This window comes from Caretta caretta, chromosome 13, assembly GCF_965140235.1.
Source record: "Caretta caretta isolate rCarCar2 chromosome 13, rCarCar1.hap1, whole genome shotgun sequence".
NCBI classification, from domain to species: domain Eukaryota; kingdom Metazoa; phylum Chordata; order Testudines; family Cheloniidae; genus Caretta; species Caretta caretta.
In genome coordinates, this window is record NC_134218.1 from 1,653,189 (window position 1) to 1,680,444 (window position 27,256).

At 42.7% G+C, this 27,256-nt stretch overlaps 1 protein-coding gene across 1 annotated transcript in view; it reads left to right on the forward strand.

Moving 5' to 3' along the window:
• Positions 1-26,256, forward strand: part of RPRD1B (regulation of nuclear pre-mRNA domain containing 1B) — a 49,452-nt gene extending 23,196 nt beyond the window's left edge. The window contains exons 6-7 of the mRNA XM_048819548.2: positions 865-1,040; positions 23,492-26,256. Of these exons, the coding sequence (XP_048675505.1) occupies positions 865-1,040; positions 23,492-23,641 (326 nt within the window). The 3' untranslated portion in view covers positions 23,642-26,256. The remainder of the gene's footprint in view (positions 1-864; positions 1,041-23,491) is intronic.
• Positions 26,257-27,256: the final 1,000 nt, after the last annotated feature.

The following is a 27,256-nucleotide window of genomic DNA, read 5'->3' on the forward strand; positions in this document are numbered from 1 at the left end:
TTGCTTAAGAACCTGGGAGCACATGCAAACAGAATTGATTTTGACTCTTGCTTTTGAAAGTATTCCTAACTTTTAATTTTAGAATTCTATGAGGACTACCACTTATTCAACTCTTTGTAGTGTGTGCTCATCATGTCCAGCTGTGAGAAAGACAAGTGTGTATTTATGTGTAAGCTTGTGTTCTGTGTGTTGATAAATATTCACAGGCATAAGGTCCATCATACAGTGCACATCTTGCATAAATGCTAGGGCCCCATGATGTGACAGAACACATTCTGTTAATGTAAGCTAATAGTCTAGTATAATAGCTCATAAAAGATCCACAGAAACAACTTCTAAGGGAGTGTGAGCACAGTTGTGGCGCGGCAGCTGTACCAGCATGGCTCTGTAGTGTAGATTCTTCCTTCAGCAACAGGAGGGGTTTTTCCCATCAGTGTAGTTAATCCTCCTCTCCAGGAGGCAGTAGTGTAGTTGACAGAAAAAATCTTCTCTCAACCTAACTGCATCTACAGGGGGTTAGGTCAGCCTCACTGTAGCACTCAGGGTATGAATTATTTTGCATTCCTGAGTGACGTAGCTAGGTTGAGCTAGTTTTTAAGTGTAGCTCAGACCTCACTGTTGGATCTGCAAGACTAAAAATGTGACCATCTGGTTCTGTGTTTAAAATCTTCCATTTTCAGGTTGTTAGTCTTAGCAATTTTTGGGTGCCCCTTAAATCTCTTGATTACAACTATTTTCTTTTAACCCCTGGATAACTCTTGTGAATAAAATGTTGTGCATGTGGTGGTTGGATTAGAGCCTTTTTTCAAAGCATAAAAGGGTTTTAGCTGAGTCCATGTACATTTTTACCACCTTTGCATGTAGACAAAGAGGCAGCAGAACGTCTTTCGAAAACGGTGGATGAAGCATGTTTGTTACTAGCCGAATATAATGGGCGGCTGGCAGCAGAGTTGGAAGACCGACGCCAGCTGGCACGCATGCTGATTGAGTACACCCAGAACCAGAAGGATGTATTGACAGAGAAAGAGAAAAAGTTAGAAGTGAGTACTGCTCAGAGCAATGCTGAAATCTTATCCTCCTACCAAACACACATACTTTGCCTTCAAAATTTAAACATTTTTTTCTTTTAAATGAGAATGATGTAAGGTAATGTAGCAATTTAGTTCTCCCTGGAGCACTCTGCTGTTGAAAGAAAACAGGACTGAGGAAAAAATATTTTCTGTGAATAAATAAATTAAAAACCGTGAACTGCTGAACTCAGATGTCCAGCACAAAAGTAGATGGAGAAGGAAGCACTAGAACTTAAATATATTTTTTGAGAGAGACTGTTTTATCATCAAACATTTTTGATGTTCAGTCCAGGTTCATGTCAGGGTTTGTTCTTGAATGAAATCCCTATCCCCCCCCAAAAAATCAAGTGTCCATGTTACTCCTTCCTGCAAATAACTGATGCTTTTTGTATATTTTGTGTGTAGTTGGTTGCTGCTTGTCTGGCTTGAAGGTCCTATTTGCTGAGCTGACTTGTCAAGTGTGTGTTTTAGTACTGCCAACCCTGCTTAACCAAAAAATGGTGATGCTTTTAATTGGATTTACGTGCAGTGCTTACATGAAGGAACAGGTAGTGGTGATGTAGAAAGATGACAACTCAGACTTCATGCCGTAGCCAGCTTGAACTTGGAGGGCAAGAAACTGCTGTAAAAATAATACTGTCTGACTGGAACTCAGTAGTGACCAGAAACCCCAGAGTGAGTACATGGGGAACAGCAGACGGTCGTTTATCTGAAATGTTCTTCTTTCACTGAGGAAGTGTTTTCAGCACCATGTCGTAGGACTAATATGGCAGTTTAATTAATGATTCTGGTTGTATGTCACTTTGCCATCTGTTGAACTGCCCCTTGGCGACACATTATGGGCTTCCTCTACACTGTCGGATGCTGATTATTATGAGCAGCTGCTGTTGGGTGGGACATGAGTTACAGAGGACATAGTCTCCTAGAAGGAGACTGGATTATAGAGCATTTCAACCCTTTGTGTGCCCTCTTTCCATCACAACTTGTCTTCTGTCCTGGAATGTTAGGCAGTACTCTTAACTTGTACTCTGTTTTGGCCATGGGTTTTCCTCCTATGTCTATACATAGTAACTTGAGTACATACTGTACATTATCCATCCAGAGTTTAAAAATCATCTAGAAGATTTAGGACTGTTGCATTCAAAAAATCTAAAGATTGTTAGGCTTTAACTATCTATCTAGTAAATTTATTTGGTCTCCGGAAGCTGATTTGAGAGTTGAGTTTATGGTGGTTTTCCTATAGTTGGTTCATTTATAAAGCACTTTAGATATCATGAGTACAGAAGAAGCCATAAAAACGGCTTTCTGGCATCCGTTACTTTATTTACGGAAAATAACAATAGAAACCTTGGGTCAGATTCATCTTTCACTGAAGTCAGTGATAAAACTCCAGTTCAATTCTGCAGGAAGGGGATTGTGAGCCCCTCCCATCTCTTAACTGCTTTAATGGCACCTACAGTAAAAAGCAGAATGCCTCCGCGTGCATTTTAAAAATCGTAGATTTTGAATCAGCTTTAGTTGTTGTAAAACTAATTTGGAAACTTGTGCTATAGCAACTTTAGTCTAAAGTTTATAATAAACTAAATTATAAATGCTGTGGGTTTTGTTTGCTTTTGAAATGACACTTCTGATAAGGTCTCTTATGTGAAAGTTAGCAAACTGCTATAGGCCAAAATAATGAAAGTTCAAGCACTGAGCCTTCAAACAGGGAAGCTGGTATGTAATTTAATTCACATAAATAGTCCCATTGACTTCAGTGGGACTAGTCATATGCTTGACTTCAGCATGTGCAAAAGTGCTTGACGTATTATGGACTAAACCTGTGTTTTATTAAAAATGTCTCTTAATGGCATGAAATCTTTGTCAGTTCAGAACACAGTCGCCTCATTAACAATGAAAAATTAGACTTCTAGCATACTCTCACAGTATACCACCAGGCCAAAACTTAAAAAACCCCAGGAGTCTTAAATTAAGCACCTAAGTGTGGAATTTTCAAAAGCAGTTAAGTGACATAGAAGCACAAGTCACGTTGACGTTGTGCTGCAAACCCTTTGGGGTATAGTCGACAAGCATTTCAGCTTTCCTGACTTGTGGAAGTTTAACATATTGGAGGATTTTGTTGGTTGCAAATGCAGCCCAGGCTATATGCTTATCAGTTTTGTGTTTGAGTTTCTGGTGTTCTCAAGTAACAATGTTAATGAGACCCTGGGTTTAAGTGTGTAATCCCTTAACAGAAAAAGTTGAAATTCTAATAGGATACTAAAGAAACAAGGACAAAACATCCACTCTAGAATTTAAGTCTATAAAATAAGAAGAAAGTAAAGAACTAGCAACATGTAAATACTCAGATTTAAATTAAAAAAATCATGATTCTTTTTTTATCTATCCCGTTCTTAGTACTTCTCCATGACATGTTGTTGTGCTCCATCATGATCTTTTTTCCAAATATTTCAATTGCTAGCTGTATGTGTTTACAAAAACAAACCTGGCTTTCAGCTGAGGTGCATTTAGAAGCAAAGTTCTGTTTTGAACTGTTTACTTCATTCACTTTTCTGGTCAAAGTGACTGAGAGGAGAGAAAGTAGGCTCTTTGTTGGTAATATGAACCAGGATTTCATTCTGTCGAGTCATGAAGTGCCAGTGTCTGATCAAAAATTGTAAATCATTGTGGACCTTCAAGGTACTGGGGTTGCACACACAAGTAACTCTTTCTCTGAGATAGTAATAAAAATAGCTAAGCCCCGTGTCTGAGAAGGGAACTTTTCTGTCTAAACACTGGAGTTCTTATTTAATTTAAATAGTCCAATACTACTGCCTTTCATCAACCATGGCAAATTCTACAAACAAACATTTAGGCTGAGTGGGAGTATTTACTCATAGTAGGCTATTACTCAAGAGATTTTGAAAAGTCCAGGGTGCCAAAAGCTCTTACCGTCCTCAGTCACACACAATCCTTTCATCAAGACAGGATATATTAAAAAACAAATCAGGCTAACCTAGTGAGGAGGGCTTTAAACTAGGTTCACCGGGGGAAGGAGACCAAAGCCCTGAGGTAAGTAGGAAAGCGAGATACCGGGAGGAAGCACAGGCAGGAATGTCTGTGAGGGGAGGGCTCCTGCCTCAACCTGTTGATCGCCCTTCATTCCCAGTATATCTCAAGTGCTTATATACAAATGCACAAAGCCTTGGAAACAAGCAGGGAGAACTGGAGGTCCTGGTGATGTCAAGGAACTATGACATGATCGGAATAACGGAGACTTGGTGGGATAACTCACATGACTGGAGTACTGTCATGGATGGTTATAAACTGTTCAGGAAGGACTGGCAGGGCAGAAAAGGTGGGGGAGTAGCACTGTATGTAAGGGAGCAGTATGACTGCTCAGAGCTCCGGTACGAAACTGCAGAAAAACCTGAGTGTCTCTGGATTAAGTTTAGAAGTGTGTGCAACAAGAGTGATGTAGTGGTGGGAGTCTGCTATAGACCACCGGACCAGGGGGATGAGGTAGATGAGGCTTTCTTCCGGCAGCTCACGGAAGCTACTAGATCGCATGCCCTGATTCTCATGGGTGACTTTAATTTTCCTGATATCTGCTGGGAGAGCAATACAGCGGTGCATAGACAATCCAGGAAGTTTTTGGAAAGCGTAGGGGACAATTTCCTGGCGCAAGTGCTAGAGGAGCCAACTAGGGGGGGCGCTTTTCTTGACCTGCTCTTCACAAACCGGGTAGAATTAGTGGGGGAAGCAAAAGTGGATGGGAATCTGGGAGGCAGTGACCATGAGTTGGTTGAGTTCAGGATCCTGACGCAGGGAAGAAAGGTAAGCAGCAGGATACGGACCCTGGACTTCAGAAAAGCAGACTTGGACTCCCTCAGGGAACGGATGGCCAGGATCCCCTGGGGGACTAACTTGAAGGGGAAAGGAGTCCAGGAGAGCTGGCTGTATTTCAAGGAATCCCTGTTGAGGTTACAGGGACAAACCATCCCGATGAGTCGAAAGAATAGTAAATATGGCAGGCGACCAGCTTGGCTTAATGGTGAAATCCTAGCGGATCTTAAACATAAAGAAGAAGCTTACAAGAAGTGTAAGGTTGGACATAGGACCAGGGAAGAGTATAAAAATATTGCTCGGGCATGTAGGAATGATATCAGGAGGGCCAAATAGCACCTGGAGCTGCAGCTAGCCAGAGATGTTAGGAGTAACAAGAAGGGTTTCTTCAGGTATGTTGGCAACAAGAAGAAAGCCAAGGAAAGTGTGGGCCCCTTACTGAATGAGGGAGGCAACCTAGTGACAGAGGATGTGGAAAAAGCTAATGTACTCAATGCTTTTTTTGCCTCTGTTTTCACTAACAAGGTCAGCTCCCAGACTGCTGCGCTGGGCATCACAAAATGGGGAAGAGATGGCCAGCCCTCTGTGGAGATAGAGGTGGTTAGGGACTATTTAGAAAAGCTGGACGTGCACAAGTCCATGGGGCCAGACGAGTTGCATCCGAGAGTGCTGAAGGAATTGGCGGCTGTGATTGCAGAGCCATTGGCCATTATCTTTGAAAACTCGTGGCGAACCGGGGAAGTCCCGGATGACTGGAAAAAGGCTAATGTAGTGCCAATCTTTAAAAAAGGGAAGAAGGAGGATCCTGGGAACTACAGGCCAGTCAGCCTCACCTCAGTCCCTGGAAAAATCATGGAGCAGGTCCTCAAAGAATCAATCCTGAAGCACTTGCATGAGAGGACAGTGATCAGGAACAGCCAGCATGGATTCACCAAGGGAAGGTCATGCCTGACTAATCTAATCGCCTTTTATGATGAGATTACTGGTTCTGTGGATGAAGGGAAAGCAGTGGATGTATTGTTTCTTGACTTTAGCAAAGCTTTTGACACGGTCTCCCACAGTATTCTTGTCAGCAAGTTAAGGAAGTATGGGCTGGATGAATGCACTATAAGGTGGGTAGAAAGCTGGCTAGATTGTCGGGCTCAACGGGTAGTGATCAATGGCTCCATGTCTAGTTGGCAGCCGGTATCAAGTGGAGTGCCCCAAGGGTCGGTCCTGGGGCCGGTTTTGTTCAATATCTTCATAAATGATCTGGAGGATGGTGTGGATTGCACTCTCAGCAAATTTGCGGATGATACTAAACTGGGAGGAGTGGTAGATACGCTGGAGGGGAGGGATAGGATACAGAAGGACCTAGACAAATTGGAGGATTGGGCCCAAAGAAATCTGATGAGGTTCAATAAGGATAAGTGCAGGGTCCTGCACTTAGGACGGAAGAACCCAATGCACAGCTACAGACTAGGGACCGAATGGCTAGGCAGCAGTTCTGCGGAAAAGGACCTAGGGGTGACAGTGGACGAGAAGCTGGATATGAGTCAGCAGTGTGCCCTTGTTGCCAAGAAGGCCAATGGCATTTTGGGATGTATAAGTAGGGGCATAGCGAGCAGATCGAGGGACGTGATCGTTCCCCTCTATTCGACATTGGTGAGGCCTCATCTGGAGTACTGTGTCCAGTTTTGGACCCCACACTTCAAGAAGGATGTGGATAAATTGGAGAGAGTCCAGCGAAGGGCAACAAAAATGATTAGGGGTCTGGAACACATGACTTATGAGGAGAGGCTGAGGGAACTGGGATTGTTTAGTCTGCGGAAAAGAAGAATGAGGGGGGATTTGATAGCTGCTTTCAGCTACCTGAAAGGGGGTTCCAAAGAGGATGGCTCTAGACTGTTCTCAATGGTATCAGATGACAGAACGAGGAGTAATGGTCTCAAGCTGCAGTGGGGGAGGTTTAGATTGGATATTAGGAAAAACTTTTTCACTAAGAGGGTGGTGAAACACTGGAATGCGTTACCTAGGGAGGTGGTAGAATCTCCTTCCTTAGAGGTTTTTAAGGTCAGGCTTGACAAAGCCCTGGCTGGGATGATTTAACTGGGAATTGGTCCTGCTTCGAGCAGGGGGTTGGACTAGATGACCTTCTGGGGTCCCTTCCAACCCTGATATTCTATGATTCTATGATTAGAAAAGATGAGGTTGGACAAGTGAACTACAATTCATGAGTGAGCAGTGGCAAAGATTTGCATGAGTGAATTCAAAGGCTGCTATAGTACTAAGAAACCCACAAACTGATGGTTTGAGGGGAAAGGTGGTCCTGGATGTTGAATCTGAGAGAAAGGACATCAGGGTCAGACATCTAGGGGAAGAGAATGTAGGCCCCACATGCTGTGGGACTGTCTCTTAAACAGTAACTGTGAAAAGGAGTTGGGGGTCATGGTTGGATAACCAGATGAATAGTAGCTCTGAGTGCAGTGCTTCAGTGAAGAGAGTTAGTGAGGTTCTTGGAGGTGTAAACGCGAATATTAAATAGGAGTAGGGAGGTGGTATTACTTCGTCTTCAGCATTGGTGAGACCATTAGTTCCGTTGTCAATGCTTCCAAAAGAATGTTGGAAATGCTTCATGGAGCTACAAAAAAGATTCATGGTCTGAAAAACCTGCCAACAGAAATTGGTCCAATAAAAGCTATTACCTCACCCACTTCGCTTTACAGTGAGTGAGTGTTTCTTAAATCTGTGTAGTTTACCAAAGAATAAGAGGTGACTTGATCACAGTCTGTCTGTACATGGGGAGAAGATGTCTGATAGTATAAGACTCTTTTTAATTTAAGAAAGGTTTAACAAGATCCATTGGCTAGAAGCTGAAGCTATACAAATGCGAACTGGAAATTATGCTCAAATATTTGAGGGTAGCATTGGAACAATTTACCAAGGGATGAGGTGGGTTTGCCATTACCTGGAGTTGTGGATTCCTTTCTGAAAAGATATGCTCTAGCTCAACCAGAACTTATGGGCTTGATGCAGGAATTACGGGGTGAAATTCTATGGTCTGTTTTATGCAGGAGGTCAGGTTACAGTATTGTAATGGTCCCTTCAGGCAGTAAAATCTATTAAATTAAGTAATGGACGCAAAGATCAGTATTTCAATACCTTAGCATGTATAAACATTCTTCTCGGAGAAGGTGGCTTCCTATTGCTGATGCATAGGTGACTCAAATCTAAGTTCCTTATCTTTTGGTACTGACACTTTTTTGACCACCTAAGATCCCACTGAAATGCTGATCAAATAAAAGCACATTGAGAATAAAAACTGTGCCAGAACCTGCAAAGTTAAATGTAACAGGCTAGCTATTGTGAAGCAAAGTGCACACTGTGCCTGTTGAAATAAATGACAATAGCTATCTAAGGAAAAAAAAAAGCAAATCAGTTATACTGTATAAAACTGGACACTGAGGACTATAGGGAAGATATTCAATGGAGGAGACAGCCTCCATGTTCAAGTTGCCAGATGATTGTAAAATGAAGGTAGCTGAATAGATGGAGCCACATAAGTGAAAGTACTACCAGAATATCTCCGATCCTATGGAAGAATGGATACCTCGAGTATATGTGATATCTGCAGTAGATCAGGACAAGGTGGAACAAAACGGCAGAATGACTCTTCTGCAAGAAGAGTCAGTCTAACCTGGGGGAGGGAGGAATTGTGTTCACGGCTGTAACTTTGATTTATAAAGTCAATACTATGGACTGTTCCTTCTTTTCCCCCCATTTGTCATCTCCGTATGCTTTTGGGTTTTTTGTTTGTTTTTGGTATGCTCTTTGGGACAAGTTATGTTGCTGCTTATATCCAGGCCCCTATATATTCCATGATTCTGCAATCAAGAAATTTTTCTGCAGAATTCACCTGTTGCTGAACATTTGAGATCCATTATCTCCACTTTCAATTAAAAGTTTTGTGACCTTACAGTTGTGAAGATAACTTTTGACGATGTGACCTGAGTATAAACCAATAGCTGTCTGAGTCTGCCAAGAGCCTCAAAGAATAGTTCAGAGGTGTGAACTGCCCCCGTCATCTCACTTAATGTTCCATGGACTCTGTGATTGTGTGGCCGTGGAATTTGCCGTGTTCCCAAGCTATCCATGCCCTGCATGAACTTGCCTGTAGCTGCCACTTTCGCCACAATGGGGAATTATGTGGGCTACAGTGCATGTTCTCTTCACCGTTCTGTAGAGCAAGAACTGGAGTCCTGTTCGGATCCAAGAAGTGTGTAGGCACAGATAGCTAGGCTGCCGAGTGACTAGAGCACTAGGTGAACCACTGAAGCAGACTACAAGTTCTCTCCGTCTCTGGCACACACTGAGTGGGGTAACAAGTCTCTGAGCTGGACCACCGAGATACTGTAGTAATTGCTGCCATAGAACTGGGCTGTCTGGAGAATGCAGTGAAGAAATCAATCATTGACTAACTGTACATCAGTGAGTATTTCCAACTATGAGCTATTGGAGGTGGCGGGGAATAAAATAATGTTTGCAGCAGAGTTTGGTCCTGTTGTACCACAGAGCACACGTGAGCCCTGACTATGTGCTGCTTATACAGTGTTCAGCACAGTGGGACCCTGGCCTGATTGGCATTTCTAGGCACTCCTGCAATATAAATGTTAAGTGAAATAGTAATAAAAAAAACTTATCTAGAGATCATGAAATTATTTCCATGTAATGTTGCTGTATTTTTCAGAGAGATGCATGCATTGCTACACTTCCACCTGGCAATGAAAATCAATAAAATATTTGAACAAAGGTGACTGTATGACTGGAAGTGTGCTTGTGTTCTTCTTAACTTGGCATCGTAGTAAAAGGTGAGCAGGAGGAGTAGTTTGTGGAGCATGAAATGCTGCCAAAAGCAGAAACATGCTTAGTAAATTGAAGGTGAATGATGCTGTGAGGGAAAGAAGGAACTGTATCTCCTTATTTAAAGAGTGGGAGAGGAAAAAGCCAACCTGCCAGCAGACCTGATCTACCAAATATAAGCTTTAGCTCTGAAAGGAGCTATCATTACCCTTCAGGTTCTGAGTAGTGCGTTGTTTCTTTGAGAGAAACTTGTCTGCAAAGTCAAGTTTGTTGCTTTCTTGCTGCTGTGAAATGAGAGAGGGGAAACTGGTTCCTTGGTTCTGTCTGCTCTCCCCAGATTAGACTGTAGACAATAGATATTCAGAAATGCTTGTTCTGTTCAGAAACCTGTGGGATATGAGAGAACCCACTTGAGACACAGCTTTGCTGTGTGACTCTAGAATTTTTGGTGTGTGTCTGTGTGTTGTGTGTTTGTTTTTATTAAGATGAATTCTTCTGTTGCACTGAAGAGCACAGAATCTGACAGATGGAGGCTGGTTCCCTCTCTGCTATATTGTCTACCTTTCTGCATGGGGGAAATTGCATGGCCTTTTTAAAGAAATGCTCAAAATAACCTATAATCTATTCAAATGTTAACTTGGTGTCAGACCTCACCCACAACTTAGCTGAGAGTACTCTGTTCCTTCTTTACACTGAGTCTGCATGCCCCCTCTGCTCCATGAGATCTTTGGAGCCTTGAGATCAGAAGTAGGACCCTGAGGTGGGAAAGGTCACCTCTAAACTTTTTTGTTTGTAGCAACTACAGAGGTGCTTCTTTTCAAGGGAGAGAATTTTTAGGGCTTGATTCAAGCCCCCTGAAGTTAATGGGTGTCTTTCAAGTTACTCTGGACTCTGGATCAGGCCCTAAGTGTATCTAACTTCTCACCTACTGCTCAGCTGAGTTTGGATGAAAATTAAATATAAATTATGCACACTAAATATTTAGTTTCTTGTTCTTTTCTGGCTTGATTTGTACACATGCATGTGGGCCTCCTTTATTGGGACCAAGTAACCTTTTCATTCCTGGGGTTGAGATGTTTCCTTATTAGGCTAAGTTGTCTCTTTTGCATGCAGCCAGGCTCTCACAGTCATCTTTGTAGTAAGTCGGGTGTTACAGCTGATGTGGGGAACTCTTCCCCCAATGTTGTTTGACTGTTAGTAACTTTATTTGGCATGCTGATATGCTCACTGTTGAACAAGGACCGGCACGAAAGTGTGGGGGAAATGACATGTTTATAAAACAATAGGGGTGCTATACAGAATGGGAATAAATACAATTTTTAAAAACTACAGAGAGGACAACTGAGGATGTGGGGGTAGGTGGGATTGTGGGCAGAGGAAAGGGAAGACAGTGGTAATACCAAACACCTCAAAATTGGAAAATCTTTAGCTGTTTTAAAAGCAGGGAACAGTTAAATGGTTGGATTTCAAAGGGGAATGAATGCTGTACCATAGAATCATAAAGTATCAGGGTTGGAAGGGACCTCAGTAGGTCATTTAGTCCAACCCCCTGCTCAAAGCAGGACCAATCCCCGACTAAATCATCCCAGCCAGGGCTTTGTCAAGCCTGACCTTAAAAACTTCTAGGGAAGGAGATTCCACCACCTCCCTAGGTAAAGCATTCCAGTGTTTCACCACCCTCATAGTGAAAAAGTTTTTCCTAATATCCAACCTAAATCTCCCCCACTGCAACTTGAGACCATTATTCCTTGTTCTGTCATCTGCTACTACTGAGAACAGTCTAGAGCCATCCTCTTTGGAACCCCCTTTCAGGTAGTTGAAAGCAACTATCAAATCCCCCTCATTCTTTTCTTCCGAAGACTAAACATCCCCAGTTCCCTCAGCGTCTCCTCATAAGTCATGTGTTCCAGTCCCCTAATCATTTTTGTTGCCCTCCGCTGGACTCTTTCCAATTTTTCCACATCCTTCTTGTAGTGTGGGGCCCAAAACTGGACACAGTAATCCAGATGAGGCCTCACCAATGTCGAATAGAGGGGAACGATCACGTCCCTCGATCTGCTGGCAGTGCCCCTACTTATACATCCCAAAATGCCATTGGCCTTCTTGGCAACAAGGGCACATTGTTGACTCATATCCAACTTCTCGCCCACTGTAACCCCTAGGTCCTTCTCTGCAGAACTGCTGCCGAGCCATTCGGTCCCTAGTTTGTAGCGGTGCATTGGATTCTTCCGTCCTAAGTGCAGGACTCTGCACTTGTCCTTGTTGAACCTCATCAGATTTCTTTGGGCCCAATCCTCCAATTTGTCTAGGTCCCTCTGTATCCTATCCTCCCAGTTTAGTGTCATCTGCAAACTTGCTGAGGGTGCAATCCACACCACCCTCCGGATCATCTATGAAGATATTGAACAAAACGGGCCCCAGGACCGACCCTTGGGGCACTCCACTTGATACCGGCTGCCAGCTAGACATGGAGCCATTGATCGCTACCCTTTGAGCCCGACAATCTAGCCAGCTTTCTCTCCACCTTATAGTGCATTCATCCAGCCCATACTTCTTTAACTTGCTGGCAAGAATACTGTGGGAGACCGTGTCAAAAGCTTTGCTAAAGTCAAGGAACAACACGTCCACTGCTTTCCCTTCATCCACAGAGCCAGTTATCTCGTCATAGAAGGCAATTAGATTAGTGAGGCATGACTTGCCCTTGGTGAATCCATGCTGACTGTTCCTGATCACTTTCCTCTCCTCCTAAGTGCTTCAGAATTGATTCCTTGAGGACCTGCTCCATCCTGTATCCAAAGGGATGATCCTCGGCTGGTTAAGTGGCAGTGAAGTTATCCTGAAAGAGGTTCATGTTGAGCACAGAATAGCCAGGATTAAGCCCTAGGAGGTGTTCTTTGTAATACAAATAGTAATAAAAGGGTATATGCTAAAAATGTTGAGTCCAGTAGTTACCCATCTAGCAGCTGTACCTATTAATCCACACTAATGAATAATAACAGGCTGCTCATGGAAAATCTTATGGTCATATACTTCAATATGTTTTGACTTTTTGAAAAGCTGTAGAAACATTAAGCGGAGGGTTTAGCTAATAAATATATGCTGTTTAAATAGCTATTGATCAGTTGCAGTAACTGTTTTTCAACAAAACTTCATTGGCTTTTTTCTACAGGAACAATGTCTCCAGCTGTCACATTGTGACTTACATTTTAATGAGTCCACTTTCTAAAAGCTTGTTTAAACACAAACTTGAGTGGCAAGCTAGAATAGCCAAGGAATGATTGATTGGATTGCTTTGTAAATACTGCACATTTTGAGTATCCCTGATGCATATTTACGTGATTTTAATCCCTGTTAAAATGTAAACCTAACAAGCTTATGCCAACCTATTTAAACTCTAAATATTAAGCTATTTATACAAGTTCCATGATCTTAAAATAATTACTCTTGAGCCAATGGTGCATGTTTTAGAAATTCTGAGTGAGCCCTTCTACTTCCCTTTATACAGTAATAAAAACGTAATTTTTAATGTAAATTTCCAAGGATCTGATTTGTTAACTAACAAAACAGACGATATTCACAGTTCAGACTGCAACTGTCCTCAGTTCATTCTTGCACTGTAGCACACATAATGAAGATAAAAATTACCCACTGTTCTTATTTCCTGCATATGAAAGCCTAGTTAAGTTACGCATAACAGGGCAACTTAAAAAGGGTCTTTCAAAGGTTTATTTTAAGAGAATTAACCCTGGTGCGGGTTAGTGGGAGCTGTGATGATACAGAACATTGAATTCTGGCCCATCTGGTGTGACTTAAGAGAAGCTAAACAAACTGGTGGTAGGAGGGGGGAATCTTAGAACTTTTTTTCTTTTATTTAATTATCCCTCTTATTTCAGGCATTCAACACAAACTGAAGGGTCAGTGCTATTTAAACGTGCAGATCCCTTTTTAATGCTGAAACTTTCCACTTTATCTTCCATCACTGTGTGTAATATATGTCCTTTAATCAGGAGTGTCAAGCAGAGGGTGTTTTTACATATGACATGCTACAACAGAGGTGCTTGAAATGAGTATCTGAAGAGATATAGCTCCTTCTCCAATTCACCTACTAAATTATGTTAAAGCTAAAATAAACAATGTTTTGTAGTGTAAGCATAAGAACAGTCATACTGGCTCAGACCGAAGGTCTGTCTAGCCCAGTATCCTGTCTTCTGACAGTGGCCAATGCCAGGTGTCCTAGTGGGAATGAACAGAAGAAGTGATCCATCCCCTGTCGCTCATTCCCAGCTTCTGGCAAACAGAGGCTAAGAACACCGTTCCTGTCCATCCTGGCTACTAGCCATTGACAGACCTATTCTCCATGAATTTATCCAATTCTCTTTTGAACCCTGTTATCATCTTGGCCTTCACAACATCCTCTGGCAAGGAGTTCCACAGGTTGACTGTGTGTTGTGTGAAGAAATACTTCCTTTGTTTGTTTTAAATCTGCTGCCTATTAATTTCATTTGATAGCCCCTAGTTCTTGTGTTACGAGAAGGAGTAAATAACACTTCCTTATCTACTTTCTCTACACCAGTCATGATTTTATAGACCTCTATATCCCCCCTTTTCCAAGCTGAAAAGTCCAGTCTTATTGATCTCTCCTCATATGGCAGCTGTTCCATACCCCTAGTCATTTTTGTTGCCCTTTTCTGAACCTTTTCCAATTCTAATATCTTTTTTTGAGATGGGGCGACCACGTCTGTGGGCAGTATTCAAGATCTGGGCGTATCATGTATATAGTGGCAATATGATCTTTTCTGTCTTATTATCTCTCCCTTTCTTAATGATTCCCAGCATCCTGTTCGGTTTTGTGACTGCCACTGAACATTGAGTGGATGTTTTCAGAGAACTCTCCACAATGGCTGCAAGATCTTTGAGTGGTAACAGCTAAGCAATTGTTGTAATTGCATACAGGGATCTCATATGACTATAAATTGGGTCAGAAGTTGCCAGTGTAATCTCTATACTAAAGTGAAGTTCAAACTATAAAAAAGTTTGCAATTCCCTGTGCTATAGCTCTGACTTTCCTGTCTTGTCAGTTTAATGGTCAAACGTTTTCTCTTAATTTTCCTGTCAGATCACACTGTTTAATGGTGTTAAAGTGTGATTCTGGACTTGCTTTGCCACTGAGTTAGAATTCTAACTTTTTATTCTGAAAGTGAACATTGATTAGGAAGGGCACTCACGATACACGCCGCCAGTTTTTTCCAGCCTCATCCTCAAAGCCCAGCTACAGCAAATATTGAGTCAGTTCTCATTACTTTGACCATAAAAGGCAAATAACATCCAAATGCTGTCAGTCTTAATGAACCCATCCTATGCAGCAGTGGCAGTCGGCTGTGCAAAGAGTGTAGATCGGGACCACAGAAAGTAGCAGCTTATTTTAAGCACATTTCAAGAGTTGTGGGGGTTTTGGGATAGAAGGACTTTAGGCAGTAACCTTCAGGCTGTATTTTCAAACCATGCCTCAGCATGGGGGCTAATCGAAGACTATCATATTCTTCTTAAAAGCTTTTTCCAGAGTTCTCCACAGCAAGTTGCCTGTGCGGTTGCATTCAGAATAGCTAACACCGCTATCCTTAGGAGGGTTTGTTGCCACTGCTTATGCTCATCTCTGAAGGGAGAAAACAGTCCCTCTTGGCTCCTCTTTCTCTTCTGCATGCTGAGGTCTCTGAATCTCTGGTGTCTCTCCAAATGGAACATTCTCCTTTTTGTTTATTTAACTTTTTTCAAGCACAGTTTGGACATTTTATTTGAAGTTAATCACTGTTTTTAATAGATTTTATTTTTAAGGCTTGTTAATGATCCAGTATTGCCAAGGACCGGGTTTGGAAGTCTGTCAGTATACACACAGTGTGCCCTGTAGTCCAGGCTAATGTGACTTGGGGTGACATTTTCCTGCATGACATCCTGTTTGAAGTAGGACTGAGCATTCCAGCCACTGACTGGAGCAGGCAGTGTAGCCAGCTTCAGGAGCCTTAACTTTAATATTGCGCTTGGGGTAGATATTGAGGGTATGTTTACACTGCAGCTGGGAGCATGCCTCCCATCCTGGGTAAACAGACTCATGCTAGCTCTTCTTAAGCCAGTGTGTTAAAAATAGCAGTGTGGGTGGTGCAGTGCAAGCCTGTGCGACTCCCTCTGTCTGAACTTGGCTGGCTGCGCTTGCTGCGATGTTCACACTGCTGTTTGAGGTGTGCTAGCTCAAGCAGAACTAGCATCTGTCTGTGCTCGGGTGCGTGTTCCCACCTGCAATGTAGACCTACGCTAAGGGGTCTTTTAACTAGGGTTAAAGGGATCACCCTGCCCTGACTGAGCACCATCCTCCCCGTGAAGTATTTACATACTCTCTTGAGACCCTAGCTTCAAGGCTGGTGTGGTCTGTTCTTCTGTTGTACCTGTCAGTTGCTTCAACCCTGCTAGCTCTTCCTGCTCCAACAGTGGTTTCCAATCTTTCTTCTCCCTTGTTGCCATTTTCTGCATCCGCGCACTGTCTCCTTGGCACCAGAACAGAGCGTGGCTGTTCAGTAGAAAGTAGGTAATACAGTCTCTGTAGTGCAGTCAGCAACCAAATTGGGTGGTGGCTCTTTAACTGGAGGGATTTGATACACAGCACAATGTTTTGCCTGGCATCCTGAGGCACCTTCTTTCGCTTTCAATCATCTAGCAAAGCTTTTGGATACCTGGGTCTCTTTCTCAACCTGCTCTGGCTCAGTGTCTCTTTCTCATGGCTGTGATCGGTTTCTGAGCCCTCTTTGTAAGTTCTTCAGGGTAGGAACCGTTTTCTGTCTATCCAGTGCCCAACACAGTGGGGTTCTGCTCCATGGCTAGGGCTCTGAGGTGCAGTAATATTGGTTTGGGGGTAGATCACACTCCCTGTAGCCCCCAGACAAAGAATGTTCTACAGATTGTACAGATGTGGTGGTTGGGGTGTCCTGAATTATTTTGCCATTGATATGTGTTCAAAATCCAGTTCCTTTTCAGATAGGAACACTTGCCCCATGTGTCTGGGTGTTGGAGGGATATCTCAAAATAGTGCACACCTACAAATAAGGATAAACTTAAGAATAATGTTCCCCATCATGTAGTTAAATGTTTGAGGCTGTGTACCATATATTTGGGAACAAATAGCCCTTCAGCCCTTAGAAGAAACTCTATCTCTGACTCAGTGTGCACACTTGTCTGCAGCACCAACATACAGGACAGATGCACATACCCACAAAAATGTTTGCAAAATGTGCTATTAATGTGGAAGTATGCTGTCATAAGACTTCAGGCATTCCAAAGATTTACAGGCCTGAGAATCTTTCTGGGAAGGGAGGAATGAGATTGTTTTGGTTTTCAGTTAATTGGAATAAGGTTTTTTTTATCTCTCTCATTAATATTAAGGCATGCTCTTCCTGTTCCCTCTTGCTTAGTCCTGCATCTGAAAGACTGGGGAGGGGCTATGCTCTTCCCAACTGGGCAAAAGTAGTTTGCACGCTTGGATTTAGTTCTATCTTGCATGCACACGTCTTCATTTCTTACAAGTAGTTAACTTCATCCCTTGGTCCTCACATGGAATTTGCAACCCCTCTGTATAATCATACCATTCGGTTTTGCTAGCTTCTTGCCCATTTTTATTTCTTTCCTGCCTGTTGAGTGTGTGGCAAGTTTTCTTGTTGCCCTCCCCTGTCTGTGTTGGTGGACCTCCTCATTCTTGAGAGAGCGCAGCCTTTTCCTCCCTCTTTTCTAGCTTGGCATCTGTCATTGTCTGGCTGATTCATGTACTACAGCTTTAAGACTGCAGCTTCTTTGCAGAAAGCCATCTGTAGATGCAGCAGTATCCACCTTCTATCTGTGAGCAGATACAGTTCAATAAGCCCCTTTGCTGTCTGTATTCTAGGTATATGAGAACTTATGCTCTGTCCTCTTCTTACTGCATGTTAACAATTAACTTGTCATGCTTAAGCAGAGCACAGCACTCAGCTTGTCGTAACTCTGGGTGGATGGTACAACATATACTCCTAGAGGAATTCTGTGCCACTGTGCAATGCAGAGTTTTGCAGAAATTAATGTGCACACAGAATTTCCTTTCCCCCCCCTCCCCCTACAGAAATGGGCTGAAGAGCTATTGGCTGACACGAGGGGCCACTGGACCCAGTAGAGCCCAGCTCACAAATAGAAGACAAGGCTGGGGAGTGGGGGGGAAGAGAGGGAGGGAATTGGAGGGTTCCTAGCAGCTGCAGTTCCCAGCATGCCCTGAAGGAAGGAGGTGGCGGTGTGCAAGAAACTCTATGCAACCTGGCACTCAGCATCAGGCAATGTCTCCCTCTGTATCCCTGGCTTCGGGGGGTAGGGGATGTGAGTGTCTGGGCTATGTGGAGCCATGGCTGGACTCTAGGGGGAAAGGGGTGTGAGTGTCTGGGACTGGAGGGTAGCCTCTGGGGGATAGCAGGTGGGAGTGTCTGGCCCCCCAGTTGGGCTGGGGGGGGGTGTGGCATAGAGATAGGAACTGAGTTGTCATACACTCTACTCCTGGGGAGTGTTTTTGTGTGTCTGTATTACAGACATACTTGCTGATGGGTATTTTGAAATAAATTACCAAAATAATTGAAACTGGCATGATTATATACTGTTTGACAAAATTTGAAGAATTTTATAATATTGTGTGCAGAACTTATAATTTTTTGGCTCAGAATCCCCCCAGGACTAAACACACAGTAACCCTTGGAATTTCTTTTGGGATTGTATTTGCTGAGACTTGAGGAGATGGGAGGAGAACTCTCTCTCTCTTTTTGGGTTGCGCTGCATCTCCCTTTCTTCTGTGTTGGTTTTCGTATTCTACCGGAGAAATGCAATAACATCTAGAACCATGAATATATTGATAAATCTATCCTTAGAGCTTTGTTGCCTCTTTCACTTTTTGGTCCCATCTCTTATTCTCTTATTTAATGCCTTTAACTTCATACCATGTTCTCATTTTTCTCTTCCTCTGTTGTTATGCATTCAGTGCCCCCCCCCCACTCTTTTGCCTCACTTTCCCCATATGAAGTCCCTTCCCCACATTGTCCACTTTTTCCACCTCCTTCCTTCCCAATCTCTCTGCTCTTTCTAACAGCCTTGGCCACCAATTGTAGCTGCTCGCATTCTGGCCTAGTTCAGGGCACTAGTTCAGTACAGGGTCTTCAGTGGATCAATTTCTCAGCTTCCTTGGCTGCTTATGATTCTGTGTGGATTCCTAGGCCATGGTTCTAAAGTCCTTCAGCACCTTTCCCCCTTGGCACTCTTGCAGGGTCTCTTGTTTTCCCTGTGAACTGCTCTTGTTTTCACATAGCCTGTGCGCACAGCCAGTGGCAGTGAGCCTCCCGGCCTGAACTGATAGCCTTTAGAGTGCGAGCCCCGCTAACCAAGTCTGTGTAGACAGGACTTGGAAGCGGCAGCTTGGGCTCTGAAGCCTCGAGAGAAGGGTGGGCTTCAGAGCCTGAGCCACAACTCCAAAATGCTGTCCACACAGCTATTTTTTAGAGTGCTAACGTGAGCCCTACTAGCCCAGATCTGTTGACCTGGGCTGGGAGGCTCATTTCTGTGGGTGGTTTAGACACACCCTAAGGCTATGTCTTTGCTGCCCGCCGGATCAAAGTCTAGATGCGATAAATTGACCCCCCCGAGTGCTCTCCCGTCAGCTCCTGTACCCCAGCGCCGCGAGAGGTACAGGCAGAGTCGACGGGGGTGCGGCTGCAGTCGACTCACCACGGTGGAGACCCCACATTAAGTTGATTTAAGTACATTGACTTCAGCTACGTTATTCACCTAGCTGAAGTCGCGTAACTTAAATCGATTTCCCTCCTTCCCCCCCCAGTGTAGACCAGGGCTTTGAGAACAAGAAGTAGCTCAGGAGGTAACTGAAAGGTCCTTGGTATTCGCCAGTACATCTGGATGGCATAATGAGTCCTGGGATTGCAGAAGCATTTCTCAAAAACTGACAGTTGGGGATGTTGGACGCATTCTTATTTCTGTCCTTTGCCTCCCACCAACCCCTCCGCCCCACATAAATTGAAAAGTGCATTTCTTCCTGGCCTCTGTGGTTCTTTAGTTTCTTAAGCAGCACACAAACAGTTTGAGCCACCAGAGCCTCATTTGAATTCCATCCTTCCAATCTATTATCCTGTGTGTGTGTACATGTAGATGTTTGATATGATGATCTGTTACTGCCTTAGCCTGGTGAATCTGCATAGATTTGAAATAGGGTGTTAAAGGAAATCCATATTTGTGTATCTACTGGAAATTTACAGTATACATTTATACACCCACTTCAAGTGTAGGAATATTTTGCATTATTGCAATCAGTTCTGTTCTCACTATTCCAGTACAAACCGATAAGAATAAATAAACCGATAAGAATGTAAACCCATCATTCATGGTCACGTGGGAAATATTTTGCTTTACTTTGATATTTGGGGAAGGTGGGGAGAGTTTTCCATCATTAATCTGAATCCAGTTCCCCATTTAGTCCTTATAAAGTTGTAAACGCTTCAGAAGGCTGATTCACCATTAAATGCCCAGTTTGTCTTGCTCTTCAAAGAGAGGATTCTGTAGTAAACAGTTCTACTCTTACTACTAATTAAACAAGAAATCAGAAGTAAATTAGTATTGCAGTTGACTATATGGAAACCTTTTTGGCATTCTGAGGTTTTTTAACTCAGTCACATTTTTTCTCATAGATTTATACCACATTTCAGAGATGACTTGAAAAATACAGGATAAGCAGTTGGGTAGAGAGACACTTGAATACGGTTTAAAAGTATGACATTCTATGGGGATGGATCTCAATGAAATGATTTAGTATTTATCATATTGGACTATTAGATATCTTAATGCTGTTAACCTATTGTATGTAGGCAAAGTGCTGTGATGTGAATCATGTTACAAAGTTAATGTGTTCAATCTTAACTGAGCTTTTGAATTGGATAGTTTACTTGTATTTGGGTGTGAACGTGTTAGTCTGCTTTTGACAGTCTCTAAAAGTCATTACTAGACAGGATAATGTGATGCATGATGATAGGTGGTTTTCTGGGCTTTTGGGCTTCTGACCAACCCTTTCTTCTCCCCACCACCCCCGAGACTTCCCACAATGAAGAGTCGGCCTTATTTCAGGTCATCTTCAGGCTGTGGAATTCAAGGATGACTTCCCTTGGAGCTCTAAAATATTCACTTACTGGGCTTCTGAGTTAACAGTCCTGGCTTCCTAGCTCTTGGAAGGAATCTTTTTCAGATTCTCTCTTCAGTATCTGTTCCTTCTACATACAGCCTTTCTTCTGTTGCTTTTGCACATTCCTGAAGTTAACAGAGACTATGCTGGTGGTTTCAGTCTCTGACCCTCTGATTTTCACTCACATTTTGTGATTATGTGCATAATTGAGTCACTGCTAATATAATATATATATAATATAATGCTACAGCTGTTATGGTTAATAATCAGCACTTATCCATAACATATTAGTCAACTAATAACAGACTGGCTAGTAGTAATGATTTCTCTTTATCCTTGGCTACTTTTATAGTTCACAAGGGAGTATCTCCATAGATTGTTCATAATGTCATTCTTTAAATGTATGTGGAGTAAAGACTATTGTAGTATTGTGCGCTGGGAAGTGATGGGCTTGCCTCTCACATGCATATATAATATGCTTTGTAGGGATTGATCTCATTTACCTCTAGGAGGAGACACTATTGACCTTCAGCAAATAACTAGTTGTTAATAATTTTAATCCCTTCAGTTGTACCTGAGGAGGGACATGCTTTCTGTAAACCTACCATCCTACTACAGCATGTTAAAAAGGTAACTGGACCAGACTTACACATAAAAATCATGCAGCAGATGGTAAAATTTCAGAGCCATAATTTCTATTTGGGAGCTTATTACCCCTCTTACCAGTAATAGCAGTCACAGGCCTAGGGGGTCTGTTACTTCATGACTGCACTCCAGTGTGGCTGAACCCCTGTACTGCCTCTGTCTTCCAGAAAGATGGCAAACACGCACACAAGGCTAGATGGAGCAGGAACTGCTGTCAGTATAGGAGGCAAATGTAGGAAATTTTCATAAGGTCTTGAGCCTTGTGGAAGCCCCATAACCAACATAGGTCTGTTTGACCAACCAGGGGAAAGGATAAAAATCTGAAGGGAAATCCAGATTCTCAGTTTGAATTTTTAGATGAAGTTTGAAGAAAGTGTCTTCTGTGGTGACATCTGTAGCAGCTGATGAGAACCCTATTAGTTGTCAGTGAGAAATAATTTCTCTGCCATTGCAGGGGCCTCAAGCACTGGTGCACCTCAGTTCCTCCTGTTCTCCGCCTGTGACACGCAATAGTCTAGTCTCCTGTGGGTCTCATTTCCGTGGTTGGGTTTAGGGTGGTGGTGGTGGCCTCTGATATGCAGAGGTCAGATTAGAAGATATAATTGTGTCTTCTGGCCTTAAACTCTAACTCTGTGACATAATTGACAGAGGCACTAGGGGACTCTACCCCGCACCTCAACAGGAGGAGGAGAATGAATGGCTCTGGAATGCTAAAGCGTGTGGCGTTCCTGCCAGTCACATGCTGGGAACATGGACCCAGGTGATGGGGAACTACTAGACTTTGTAATTATTGTTGAGATAAGGTTGGTGAGAGAGACCAGCTTTTGAGCCACACAGAGCTCTTTGGGTCTGGCAAAAGGTCCTCTGAGCATCACAGCTAAATACAAGTGGGAACAGATTGTTTAGCATAAGTAGCTAGCACTGTATTCTAAGGGACCATTCAAGGTAGAGCGGCCTGTTAACACCTCTGCAGTCATAGGACAAAAAGGGGGTTAATCTGTTAGATTTTTGTAGTAACCCACAGGGCCTGCTCTAGGCACCAGCTTTCCGGGCAGGAGCCTGGGGTGGCCATTCGGCTGCAGCTCCGCTGCTCTTCCAGGCGGGGCGGCAATTCGGCGGCAGCAGCGATTCGACAGCGACTGCTTGGGTGGGGCAGCAAAATTGGTCAAGCCGCCCCTGGTAATCCATAAATCTAGTGATTGTCTCACCGACCTTAGTGACTCCACTGGGAGTGGCTAAGTCGTTATGCAAGGTAGCCTATTTCCCCTTGTTTTTTCCTACCCCCCTCAGACGTTCTGGTTAAACTTGGATTTCTGCTGGAAATGGCCCATCTTGATTATCATGCACATTGTAAGGAAAGTGGTCAGTTTGGATGAGCTATTGCCAGCAGGAGAGTGAGTGTGTGTGTGTTGTGTTTTTTTTGGGGGGGAGGGGGGGGAGAACCTGGATTTGTGCTGGAAATGACCCACCTTGATTTTCATACACATTGTAAGGAGAGTGATCCCTTTAGATAAGCTATTACTAGCAGGAGAGTGGGGTGGGAGGAGGTATTGTTTCATGGTCTCTGTGTATATAATGTCTTCTGCAGTTTCCACAGTATGCATCTGATGAAGTGAGCTGTAGCTCACGAAAGCTTATGCTCAAATAAATTGGTTAGTCTCTAAGGTGCCACAAGTACTCCTTTTCTCTCACCGACCTTGTCTCTCTCATATCCTGGGACTGACCATGGTTACAACAACACTGTAATTATTATTCTCAGAGTTAGTAATCAATCTTCTCCAGGAAACCCGTCCTAGAAAACTATCATAATACACACTGATCACGTGTTTTAAAAAAAAAAAAAATCTGTTTCTAATCTTATTCCCTTGTCTCTTCCCCTCAGGAGTATAAACAGAAGCTTGCTCGGGTAACCCAGGTCCGCAAGGAGTTGAAATCTCACATCCAGAGCCTTCCAGATCTCTCCCTGCTGCCCAACGTTACAGGAGGCTTGGCACCTTTGCCATCTGCTGGTGATCTGTTTTCAACTGACTAGGACTAATGGTGCCCGTATTTACTAATTCCCCTTAGTACCAGCAGAAGTAAGAAAAGTCTTGTGTTGACTGGAAATACAGTCTTCCAATGATCTACCATAGGAATGAACCTACAGACCCTACTTTCAGCCTACCAGCTGCACATGCGCACTCTCTGTGTACAGTGTCTCACGTTGAGGGGAAGATGGAGAGTGTGTATGTCCATGTTCTGAATGGAGTGGGTATAGAGTCCATATATATTTTGAAAAGAAACTTTTCTCACCTTTTCTGTACTCAGATTAGTTTCTGTTTGCTCTTAGCACTTGTTACTCCCACAGAAGTCGTAAGAATCATGTACATATATCTTGAAAGTTTTCAAAGAAATGTTGTGTTTTTTCTCTCTCTAAAAGTGTCTGATTATTTCTGAATCTGTTTTGTCTGTGTTAGTTGGGTTTCTGATGTTCAAATCTATAAGCAGTAGAGCGGCTAGTGTGCTTTATGGGGGCGTATGCATGTGTGTACTGTACCATACTGGGATCAGGGGGCATGTCCAAAGAGCAACCATACAGTTAACCTTTTGTTAAATCTGTAGTTGCGGTTACTGTTGTAGGAATGACCTCAAGGTGGTTCCTATTTGGTATGGTGCATATGTATATACACTGAGACTCGCACTTTGGGCAATAGAAATTAACAGCTTGTTTTTGTGACTTAGGGATAACTTCATAACTTACACTCTGCTGAGCAATGCAGAACTGGTTATTAGACATGAGTAGAAGTGAATTTTATTCTAACTCCCTTGTATTATATTTATACCACATTTTCCCTCTGTATTATATAAGCGTAAATCTACAGAAGTTTAACTAGCCAAGAGGTTGGATTGGTGGAATAAAACTAGTGATATCTCAGATAGGTACTGTGTAACTTTCTTTGTGAACTTGAGAATGGCTATATTGAAAATCTTGTTCTATGAATTTTGTCTCCTTAGGTTAAATAAGTGAATTTATTTGATGGACTGAAGTCAAATGTGGTATAAATATTTTATTTCTATATGTTGATACGCTATACAGACCTGTATGTATATGTATACACACATCCTGTATGCCATACATCAATATACATGTGCATGTATATATTGGGAGGATGTATGTAATTTCGTATCACACATTGAGTCGATTTTTTCCAGTAAAAATCGAAAAACAAATTTAAAAAATACTAAGTCTAATTCCATTGTCATGCTAGCTAATGGTATAACTACCATGGATATAGTTAGGTTTAAATTTGTGTATTAGTTTTAGCAAGCAGGCCTGCCTGCTCATTGCAGACCATTCCACTCTGGCCATTTTGTTTTAATTTAAATACTTCTTGCTAAGGGCATGTCATCACTAGCAACGTTAAAGTGCTGCGGCAGCTGGGTAGTCGCGGCACCAGCGCTGGGAGAGAGCTCACCCGGGGCTATAAAAAACCCGCCTCCGCAAGGGGAATAGCTCCCAGCGCCGGTGCGCTGTCTACACTGCCACGCTATAGCGCTGAAACTTGCAGCGCTCTGGGGTGTGTTTTGTCTCACCCCTGAGAAGGAAAGTTGCAGCGCTGTAACGTGGCAGTGTAGACCAGACCTAAGACTTCACAAGCTGCTGGAAACACTTAATCGGATAATATTATAGGTTCTGTAATACAGAGGTTGAAACCCGTAAGGCAGAGTGACGTGCTTTGTTTGTGCCTCACTGTGGTCTTAAGCTGCTCTTTTCAAAGACCTGAGAGGAAACCTATAGAAATATGAAGCTTGTTCTGTGTGCTCATTAACTTATTTTACAGAGAATTTAATGGCTAATTCAGCGTTCAGTGAAACTGAATAAACTAGCATTTCCGGTCATTTAGTTTGTGAAAAGTTCATGCACTTCATTTTGGCCCTTTATTCTTGCCTCCTTACTGCCCAGCTGTGGAGTCTGTTTTTCCCCTTGTTGTAGAGGAGAATTCCTGGGGGCAGAACTGCACTCTTCCATGAATTGACATGATTGGAGAGCCCTTTATCTGAGTGTTTGTTTGGACCATAAAGTGTTGTACACTCTCTCTGCTTTTGCCAAAAAACAAAAGAGAACCCCAAACTCTTAAACACAAACCAAAAGATGCATTTCTATCCTGTCCCAGCTCAGTGGAGTGAACCCCAGGCTGTATTTTATTTAAACAGTAACTGTTCTTGACCAGTGATTGACTGCATAACCATTACAGGACAGAAATGAAGCAAAACTATCCTAGAAATTATGTAGACAAATGAGTGTTGGCATCTCAAACTGCTATTTTGGGCGGATTTTCTGTGAGAAAGTTGTATGTTTGTTTTTTAAATTGAAATGCTTTGATTTTTCCAAAAAATGTGTGTGTTTTACTTTATTTTGCTTAATTTAAATAGTCTTGTGGTTTTTATTGAGTGGGGGAAGGCAAAGGATGCCTGGTGAACTGGGTACAGCTTCCTCCAACAGTTTCCCCAAAGTGTCTCTTAAAAAAAAAAAAAAAAAGCTTAAATCTGTATATGAATTGATCTAGGAATTAATTTAGAAGTATAGGCTGCCATTTTGGCAGCAGTATATTCTGAAATGTCTCATAGATATCTATTTTTGAATAAAGAGGGTGTTGTTGAATGGTACTGGGTTTATTTTATTCAGAGCTTCCATTTTGCACTTGCACACCCCAGGTTTTGCTTTGTTTAAAGCAGTGAGATCAATGTGCAGTGGCTACTAGAGAATTCCCATTTTGAGGAGTTCTGCAGCTGTGAAGTATCATTTGAACTTGGCAAATTGACAGTTGCCCTTTAACTGTTTTACAGGCCACACTTGTGTATGATTGTCTTAGATCATCACCACACCAAAGACCCTCTACTTCAATGGACTGGACTAACCTCTGCTTAGAGGGACAGAAGGTTTGGGAGACAAATTCAATCACCAAATAATCCTGGTTGCACCAGGAAACGTGTAACTAACTAACTACACTGTAACTAGAATGCTATATCAAGAACTGTGGTTATAAGAGTTTGATACTGGGTAGTTGAGGCACTTTAGCTTTAGAGAAAGTGGTATGAAAGAGAAAACATAGAAGTAGTGAGATTAGTTCTTACATAATGTTGACCAGAGTGTGTGAGAGATGCTTATGGCAAGGTTCTTCAGTCTAGTTGACTTCTGAGTTTAAGGATGCCTTCAGACAAATTTAATTAGCAAGGGGTGCATCTACATTGCAGTTAAGGCTTAGAGGTTGGAGAGTAGCCATAAATATCTCCCGCCTCTCAGATTGTATACCATCTTTGAGAAGTCCTGTGGCATATTTAAAATTCAGTGCTACTTTCCTTAGCATGAAAGGCATTCAAGGTGGACATCCTTCCTGTGAATAAGAGGAGACCTATTTCATTTCCCTACCCACTTGAAAATTCTTCATCTTCTGGTGATCTTAGGAACTAGAAGGAAGATTTTTTTCAAAGGCACAGATTGCAGGTAGGTGCCACCTGCCAGACACACCTCTGGAGATTGTCCTCTTACAGTTCTCCAAAAAAGATTTTGGCTTGTTCACAACTTCCATGCTATTCTCTACTTCAAAACACTCTGTGCCCTTCGCCCAAAACATAACCATCAGATAATGCTAGTTAACAGGCTAAT